The sequence below is a fragment of the Chrysochloris asiatica genome, unplaced genomic scaffold, assembly GCF_000296735.1.
Source record: "Chrysochloris asiatica unplaced genomic scaffold, ChrAsi1.0 scaffold00256, whole genome shotgun sequence".
NCBI classification, from domain to species: domain Eukaryota; kingdom Metazoa; phylum Chordata; class Mammalia; order Afrosoricida; family Chrysochloridae; genus Chrysochloris; species Chrysochloris asiatica.
In genome coordinates this window covers 3,637,855-3,647,725 of record NW_006408774.1, presented here as the reverse complement: position 1 = coordinate 3,647,725, position 9,871 = coordinate 3,637,855, and the positions used below count along the sequence as shown (strand labels likewise).

General features: G+C 46.3%; 1 protein-coding gene across 1 annotated transcript in view; it reads right to left on the bottom strand.

Annotated features, from left to right (window-relative positions):
- The window catches only part of CC2D2A (coiled-coil and C2 domain containing 2A), a 175,007-nt gene extending 165,644 nt beyond the window's left edge, over positions 1-9,363 (bottom strand). The window contains exons 1-3 of the mRNA XM_006873814.1: positions 9,325-9,363; positions 5,838-5,918; positions 2,016-2,139 (exon numbers count right to left, since the gene is read on the bottom strand). Of these exons, the coding sequence (XP_006873876.1) occupies positions 2,016-2,139; positions 5,838-5,918; positions 9,325-9,363 (244 nt within the window). The remainder of the gene's footprint in view (positions 1-2,015; positions 2,140-5,837; positions 5,919-9,324) is intronic.
- Positions 9,364-9,871: the final 508 nt, after the last annotated feature.

The following is a 9,871-nucleotide window of genomic DNA, read 5'->3' as shown; positions in this document are numbered from 1 at the left end:
CAGCAATTCATCTCGTATGCCGGCTTCCGCTTGGATATCTAACGTGTCCATTCCTGCTCTCTACTCCAATCCTGCTCTTTTGGAAGTGTTCCCCTTCTCTGTAAACAGCTGCTTGGTTGTTCCAGTCCTTGTGGTCACCTCATGAGTGAGCTCCACTCATGGCGACCTTAGGTAAAGCCTTGGTCCGTCTTGCACCATCTTTATGAACGCTAGTATGTTTGAGTCCATTGTGGTAACTACTGAGTCAGTCCATCTCGTGGAGGGCTTCCCTTGGTTTTGATGACCCCTGACTTCACCCACCATGGTGTACAACTGACGGGGCTGTGTGTGGTTCCATTGTGACTGGGTTCCCCTGATATAAGCTAACAACAGCAACAGTGAAGAGCATCCCAGTTGGCAAGTCGACATCTGGAGATCTGTGATGGCCAAGAGGCTGGAACCTGAACCATTGTTGTTTTTGTATATTGTATTTTTCAAAATCTTGCTGTGTTGTTATATGTATGTGTATATATGTATGTATCAGAAGACTTAGCATTTTAGGGTTTTCAAGTCTACAGTTTGGTAACATGAGTTGCTTTCACGCTGTAGTACCACCATCTCCGTTCTCCATTCCCCCAAGTTTCATATCAAACAGAAACTCGTGCCTCCTTCAGCAGCAGACCCCCATCCCTCATTCCCTCAGCACCTGGTGACCACTCATCAGTGCCGATCTCTTTACATCTGCCTAATCTCGCTATTTCATACACTCTTGTTGTTGGTACATTGACTCCGACTCATATGGACCTTGAGTAGGGTTTTCAAGGCTATAAATCTTTGTGGGAGCAGAAAGCCTCATTTTTCTCCTGCAGAGCGGCTGGTGGTCTTCAGCTACCGACCTTGTGGTTTTCAGTCCAGTGCTTATCCTATAAAGCCTCCAGCCTCACAGATATTTTGTGTAAGTGGCAAAGCTAACATCCTGTAACTGGAATCAAACAATATTTGTCTTTTTGTGTCTGGCCCCCTTTACTCAGCATACTACTTTTAAAAGGTGTCCTGGTGGCGCAGTGATTTAGCATTTAGCTGCTAACTGAAAGGTCAGTGGTTCGAACCCACCAGCCACTCCACAAGTGAAAGACGTGGCAGCTGGCTTCCATAAAGGTGACAGCATTTAAAACATTACAGAGCAGTTCTGCTCTGTCTGACAGGGTCGCTAGAAGTTGGAATAGACTCAAGGGCAAGAGGCAACGCGAGTGAAGCTGGAAGCACGAGTGGAGGCAGTCTGCATGGCCAGGGATCCTTGAGGAATGAGAAACCAGCAGAAAGTCAAGATGGCAGCTCAGGAGGAAGCAGGAATCACTCAGGGTTCATCCTTGCTGTTCCATGTATCAGAACTTCATTTCTCTTGACGGTTGCCTACTTTTCCATCTTATATCTAAACCCTAGTTTGTTTCTCCATCTGTCTATTGGTGGTCACCTTTGGCTACTGTGTGTAGAGTGCTGCAATGAACATTGATGTACATGCCTTTGTTGGAGTCCCTCTTAAGAGAACAAGGCTCCTTGGTCTGCCCACACATCTCTTTAGAGCTGCGCTGTGCTCAGACTGCCAGCCCAGCCCTCTTCCTTCCCTCTGTCCTTTTCAGGAGTCAGACCTGCATGGCGGCACGGCACCTCAGAACATGGTCTCTGTCATTCTCTCAGCTACATTCAGACCAACACCCACACCTGCATTGAGGTTCTCCCTGGCAGGGACCATAGAAGAGCCCCTCACTGACCTGGACCTGAGCTTGGACTCTGCCAGGCCTGGGCTCCGGGCATCCTGTCAGTTCTGACCCTGAATTCATACTTCTAAACAGTGAGAGAATACACTTCTGCTCATTAAAGCCACCACTGGTGGTAAAGCTGCAAGAACAGCAGTGGCTAGCTAAGGCAACATGTCTATAAAACAAAAAAACAATTCCCCATAAAAGTCCTCCTATCCCCTGTGATGTGCTCACAGTAGGCAATGATAGATACTGACTGAAGTGGTGGACACTTACTCCGAGGGCCTCGCCCGGCTTTCATGCTCAGGAGCTGGGTCTCCGGCTCTTGCTTCACGGGCTCCTCCTGGATGTCATCCTGGGCTTTTCCGGACACCATCTCTCCAGGACCACCAGTTGGGGGCTGTGGGTAGATAGCAGGAGATTCAGGGACCCCAGCATTTCAGCTCACTTATTCCCACCTCAGAAGGAGAGGAGGGTGAGGGTCTGTGGGTGAGGGATCAGACATATATCCTTTTCAGATAGGCATGACCATGGGTACCCCCATTGGAACAATGCCAGGGCTACATTTCTAGAAGTTTTTCATGAAATAACTGAGGTGTCCCAGCATACATTAGATACTTTCACTTATTCCAAGTGAAATATATAGAAATCTGGGGGAACAGGAAGCAACATATTTATAATCAAGTAATTTGTCCCTAATGCCAAAGAGTTGGAAACATTCTCAGATTTCAGCCTCTCTGGATAACCCAGGGGCAGATTTAGTCTCTTTGGTGCCTCCTGGAGTAGCTTCCTGTTCCTTCCCAAAGTTGTAAGAAAAAGCTCTTGTAAGTGTGGTCCATCTTCAGGAATTCGTGAGATTGCTAGGCCTGACAAACAGATTGCTGATTTATGTACAGGGAGGGATTGTAACCTGGCTGTTCTACAACTAGGAAATTTAGATAAGAATACAGCCATTAAGACAATGGGCAAGCCCTTTTGGCTTTTCTAGGGGGAAGGGGAAATGGGACTTGCCTTAGAATTGTATATGGGGAATTGGAACTGGAGGGGGGCTTTTTGGAGACAATAATAAAAACCATTTGTGGTGGGCCATGTGGCATGTCTGTCCGTGTCTACTGGGTTGGGAGCCTGATTTTTCAAAATCGAATAAAGAACACCCCACTCTCACTAAAATGAGTACAGATTGGATTACTTGAGGGTTTATCAGTATAGACAACATTTCTCACAAGTCGCAGAGAATGACCTGTCTGCGCTGGAGGAAAATCGCTGAGCACTGCAGAGTTAATACACTTGGCTGCTGATTGAAAGACTGCAGGTTGAAGTATACCCAGAAGTGCCTCATAAGAAAGGCCTGGCAATTTACTTCAGAAAAACAGCAACTATAACAACAAAACAGCCACTGAAACCCTATGGAGTGGAGCGGTTCTACTCAGACATGTATGAGTAGGAATCCACTCAAAGGCAACTACTTTTTTTTTTCCTGGTGTGCCAGAGGAGAGGCAGGTAAGCGGAATTAACGGCAGAGGGCCAAGATTGAGCGTTGGCTGTTTTTAGGGGGCCAGATAGACTAGGACATGCCCCCAAGTTCAGATTTACTGTGCTATATTGGGTAAGTGATTTCACTTCATTGTGTATCAGATTCTCCTCTGAAAGAAGAGAAAGAAAAATATCCTATTTACTGGGAATGTTAGCTATGTATCAGGCCTGGGAGATTCTGAATTAATGTAATTTTGCACAAATAATGTGATGTTATATGATTTTTATTTTTAATTGTGAACTGAGGGATCGTTGACATGGGAGAACATCAGCTGGCTTTATACCATTCATTTCACTGTAATGATTACAATCTCTTCGGTGTAATGAATCATCATTCAACAGGATTTGCTTCTATTCCCTGTTTTTTGTTTCTGTTTGTTTTGAGGGGAGATGTACACAGAAACACTTAGGAATATATAATAATTTAAACAACCAAAGGGCACATTCTGCAAGCCTGCCTCCTGGCCACCAGCATTTTCCCTCTCTTTCCATGAATCTAGAGTCCTCAGCTGCTCCCTCTCTCCATGTCCCCATCTCTGCCTCCATCTCTGGTCATTGCTTCTCTGGATAAGGGCGCACTTTCTGCTTGTGCTCTTCTCCCTTGATGGTCTTGTTTCTGGACTGTAAGATTAACTACTCCCCCATTTTTGTTACAAAATTTCTACCTTTACAATTGTGACCGTTGCGATTAGTCATGATAACAGTTATTCACAACTGAAGCTTCCGAATCTTATCCCCATCTCTTTTCACCAGACCCATCTAGACAAGATGAAAACTGTTCAGTGGGGACTCTATTCGCCCCCCGCCCCCAAAACACACTCTTAAAGTAAATTCCCTCTTGAAAGTTTGTAAGCCAGTCACTTTGTGACTTTATTGTCCCCTCAATTTAGCTAGCTGATGCCTAACTTTCCTGTCCCTATCTACCCAGATTGTTATAAGATTTTTGCAAACTGTCCACCCCCTCCTGCATTATCTCCCTCTGAGTGCTGTATGAGAATGTGATGAACAGTCTGCAGGTGGGGAGGAGAGGACAAGGGGTCTGGGACACCCCATTTAAAAGAAAAGACTCCAGATGGTTCTGATTTGTAACCAGGTAAAAGAAACACTGTTTTACATTCTGAACAACTATGTTTTATTGTGTGCGTTCAAGCTTTTGTGTAGGTTAAATTAACAAGATGTTAAGTGTGTAGGTTAAATTAACAACATGTTAAGTGTGGTTGAGTTGGTTCCGACTCATAGCATCCCTGTATAGGGTTCCCAAGGAGCAGCTGGTGAGTTTGAACCCCTGACCTTGTGATTATCATGCAGGGTCACATGATGCTCATCAATGCTCAGGAATTGAGAGCTAGTCCATTCTCTGCTTCATCCCTGCCCTTGCTCGGTTTCTCTCCAAGTTCCACACCCATCTTCACCTGGTCCCACACGGCTCCCCCAGCCTGTGGGCCCTGAACTGTGGACAAGGGGACGTTTGCTTGGGTAAGGCAGCCTGTAAACGCTTGACCCTTCCCACCAGCACCGACTGATCATCTATCCAGGTGGGCAGAGCCCTGCAGACTCTGCAGGATGGGGTTACTGCCCAGGCTCCAGGCTAGCTCCAGGTCTCCCCGCTATGGAGTGGTGACCCTAGAGACTGGTCCAAGTGCCTTGGTAGCACTTCTCCGCCCCTGGGGTCCTGCCCTGGTCACCATGGCTTTACTTCAGACTGCAGGAACGGCAGGAGGTGGTGGCCCCAAAGCCCAACATCCCCCCCAAACAGGCCAGTGCTGGGCAAGAAGGTACTTAGAGGGAGCTTTCTTCCCAGTTCCTTCCCCACCTCCTGGGCCCCCTTCTCCTGGCAGCCCTGTCACGTGGCTGCAGGCTCAAAATGGCGCTCCCTCCCCCACCCTCTTCTCTCCTGCTGGTATCAGGATTGCTGGCAGCAGATCCCCCAGCACCAGGCTTCCTGGTGTCCCGTCTCAGAGCAGAATGACTCCGGACTAGAGGATTGTGTCCATTAGATGAGGTTACCTTGTGCAGGATGCTCTCAGCCTAGGAGGGAAACTCTGCCGAGGGAGGGAGCGGTGGGAGAAACTGGCAGCAGGCTGGAGGCTGGAATTCTCGCTCAGAGTTGGAGAAAGAACAGTTTCCAAGATGTGTGGTCCTACACTGCCATCTACTGCCTGTCCTTGTTATGGCCACCAGTGACAAACCAGACAGGCCCCTGTGGCCACTAAGATGTCCCTGTAAGCATCATCTCCATCCAACCACTAGCCTAGATTAGAGCTGCCACACAGACAACCTGTGGATGTCAGAGTAGAACTGACTTCATAGTGGTTTCAAAGGCTGAGGTTTCAGAAGCAGATAACCAGGCCTTTCTTCTGAGGTGCCTCTGGGTGGACTCGAACCTTTTACCTTTCAATTAGTGCATCATGTTCGCTAACTGTTTGCACCACTCTAGGTCTCCTGAGGATCATCTATAAGCCCCCAATCCAGGACCCTAGACTCCAGACCAGTCACCTGCATCCCTCCCTTACATCCGCAGAGCCCAGCGCTGGTCTGCCACCCAGACATCTTGTCATACCTTACCTGTTTCTTTCTTTTTTGTCTCGGGAGTTTTGAACTCTTCAGTCCTTCCACAGGGGCATCTTCCTCGTTTTCAAGGAACTCCTTTGTTAAAAGGCAAACAAATGGGAGGGTTGACACTTGGGGCTATAAATTGGGAAGGATTCTTAAGCCAGGTAAAGACGTCTGATTTTCATAATAGTAAGATGAAAACCATCACCCTTGATCCTGGGCTTTATCTACTGAGGTTCTGTGTGCGATAAGGGACCTAAATCAAAACAACAAAACCCATTGTCTTAGAGTTGATTCCGACTCACAGCAACTGTACAGGATAGAACAGAACTGCTGTTTAGCGTTTCCAAGACGGTAAATCTTTATGGGAGCAGACCGTCTCTTCTCTCTCCCACATCACCAACCTCAGCAGCTATTGAAAGATCCCAAATAAGATGATGTCAGAGCTTCTGCTATTTCTGGTCCTGTGTGGCACCGTAGGATAAGCACTGGGCTTCTGACCCCAAGGTCAACAGTTCAAACCCATCAGCTGCTCCTCAGAAACCCTATACAGGGTCGCTGTGAGTCGGAACTGACTCCAAGGCACTAAACAACAGTCCTTTTGGTACATGACTCTGCTGTACACAGGGTTACTATGAGTCGAACCTGACTTGATGGTACCTAGAAACAACAGCTTATGAGTTCTTACTGTGATCCAGGTCCTAGGGGCACAGGGATAGATGCAACATGCTACATTAAAGTCACACTTTAACTCAGGGGACAAGTGAATCTATCAGTACTCTGAAAACACTGGACTATAACACAGGAGGTGGACACTAGGCACATTAGATATACGGACACTTGGGGTGTTTTGTTGATGGTGATTACTTTGAGTTAATTTCAACTCGTAGTCATTACATTTCATGGGTAGAACTGTCCCATAGTGTTCTCTTAGCTGGCATCTTTATGGAAGCAGATCATTTGGTCTTTCTCCCAAGGAACTGCCATAGTTAGGTGCCAATGAGTCTGCTGTGGCTCAGAGCACCCCTATGTGCAACAGTAGGATACACTGCCTGGTCCTGCACTATCCTCACAATTGTTGGCTGGGTTTGAGCCCACTGCTGTTACCACTGAATCAGTTCATCTTCTTGGGAAGATCGCCCTCTTTTCCACTGACCCTCCACTTTATCAAGCATGATGTCCTTCTCAGGGTCCTCCTGACAATATGTGTGAAGTATGACAGAGGAAGTGTCACTGTCCTCACTTCTAACGAGCACTCTGGTTGTACTTCTTTCAAGACAGATGTATTTGTTCTTCTGGCACTCCATGATACCTCCGATATTCTTCACCAACATCATAATAGAAATGCATCAATTCTTCTTCAGTCTTTCTTATTCACTGACCCGAGAAGCTGTTGCTTGTTGTCATTAAGTGCCGTTGAATCGATTCGGACTCGTAGCAACCCTGAATAGAGGTTCTGAGACTATAAATCAGGGGTGAGGTAACCTTTTTTTCTGCCAAGGACCATTTAGATATTAACATCAGTTAATTTAAATTTATGTTGCTATGAAAAAAGCTCCTAGATCTATTGAATTTTGAGTCCTGTCTGAGGTTGCCTTGGCAGGACCAGACCACATGATTTCATGGGCTTATACGGTCCATCGTGCAGATGTTCCCCACATCTGCTATAAATCTTTGTGGGAGCAGAAAGCCTCATCTTTCTCCATGGAGTGTGAGTGGTTTTGAGTTGCTAACCTTGCTGTCAGCAGCCCAATGCACAACCCAGGAATCCCCCAGGGCTCTTCTCTAAAGCATATTGTTGTTAACTCATAAGGACCCTGTACAGGGTTTCCACCAGTCTTCATACAGCTAGTGGGTCTGGTCTTTTCATGATTTTGAACTTTGTTCTACATTTTTTTCCTCCTTCTTTGTCTAGGACTTTCTATCGTGATCCCTTTCAAAGTAGTTGGTGGTGGTAGCCGGGATCCATCTAGTTCTTCTGTTTTCAGGGTAGGCTGGGTCTCACAGGATCCATTGTTGTTGTTGTTAGATGTCATCGAGTCAATATTGACTCATAGAAACCTTATGCACAGCAGAACGAAACACTGCCCGATCCTGGGCCAACCTCACTACTGTTGCCATGCTTGAGTCCATCGATGCTGCCACATGGCCAAACCATGTCTCTGGGGGTCTTCCTCTTTTTCTCTGACCCTCCACCTTACCATACATCATATTCTTCTCCAGTGACTGGTCCCTCCTGACAATATGTCCAAAGTATGAGAAACAAAGTTCGGCCATCTTGGCTTCCAAAGCGCACTCTGGCTGCTCTTCTTCCAAAACGGATCTTTTGACGGCCCATGGCACTTTCAGTATTCTCCTCTAACATTGTCGTTGTTGTTGTTATGTGCCATGGAGTTGGTTCCGACTCATAGCGACCCTGTACAGGGTTTCCGAGGGTGTAAGTCTTTGCAAGAGTAGAAAGCCTCATCTTTCTCCCGCAGAACAGCTGGTAGTTTTGAACTGCTGACCATGAGGTTTGCAGCCCGATTCATAACCACTACGCTACCAGAGTTCCTTTTCTTCTAACATTAGTCCTAGGTTAGTTCAGCCTTCCTATAAATGCTCTGTGGCAGCATCAATGGTCTACAGTCTGATTCCCTTCTCTCTCTGGTCTAGACAGTATTTTGACAATACATACATACATATATTGTTGTTGTGAAGTGCCAATGAGTCGGTTTCTACTCATAGCAGCCCTGTATAGGGTTTCTGAGGAGCCGTTGGTGAGTTTGAATTCTGACCTTGTGGTTTACAGTCCAGTGCTGATCCTACAGTGCCAAACCAGGACTCCAAGAGATACAGCAGCCCAAGAATTATATTAGCCACTGTGGTCTACAATCATTGTCTTCCTGCTGAATTTCTTTAGAATCAATGTGCATACAAAAGGCACTGTATTGGGCTGAGTGGGATCCAGTAGTAGACGCTAACTTAGATCTGTTAACGCAGCTCCAGAGAATCCAGGTTGGACTATAAACTACAATCCCTCTACCATCCACCCCCATATAGCCAATACAGTGCCTTTTGTATGCAGTTCTTGTTAGGTGCCATCGAGTTGGTTCTGACCCCTGTATAGGGTTTCTGAGGAGTGGCTGGTGAACTTGAGCCCCTGACCTTGGGGTTCAAATAGACTTTGTGGTCCAGAGCATTTAACCTACAGTGCCACACCAGGACTCCTTTGTATGCAGTAGGTATATAATGAATGCTTAAATTTCTTTCTTTTTGTTAACTTTTTATTGTGGATTGAGTGAAGGTTCATAGACAAGATCCTCAGCTTTACAGTCAACAAATCAGATATTTTGTTTCATCTCAGTGATTACAATCCCAGCTATGTAACAACAGATATCCTGCTTCCTCCCTGTGGTTCTTATGTGAAATGCTTACTTTTCTAAGTCACCCGCACACGTAGCATGAACACACACACACAAACACACACGTCATAGAGAACATCTAAACAAACACTTACCTCTGTAATTATCTTCATTTTCTCCTCTTTGGGATTCATTTTGGCTGGGATGGATTCCTAAGGGCAAAGAACAACGAAGTCAGGTGTTTTGTAACCAATAAGACTTCTGGTTTCTTGCTCTTGGTAATCATGAAACTGACCTTGATGACCAGTGTTGGAGTTGAGTAGACTTTCTATTTACAAGGGATTGGTGGAAATAAACACACCCACAAGAGGAAGGTTGCCTGACTCTCTTGCAGTGAGCCTGGCTTTCCTGTGCAGGAAGTCAGAACGTGAGAATAGCTCTGCCTTTGGAACTGATTATGTTGGTTGGAATCCCAGCTCTTAAAGATCTTATATACCAGTTTTCCTCTTACCTCAATGAGAGGGGTGATGGCTTAGTGGCAGAATCCTTGTCTTCCCTGTAGGAGACGTAGGTTCAATTCCCACCCAGTATGCCTCATGTGTACCCACCACCTGTCTGTCAGTGGAGGCTTGCATGTTGCTGAACAGATTTCAGGGGAGTTCCCAGAGTCAAAGAGATTAGGAAGAAGGGTTGTCAGTCTAC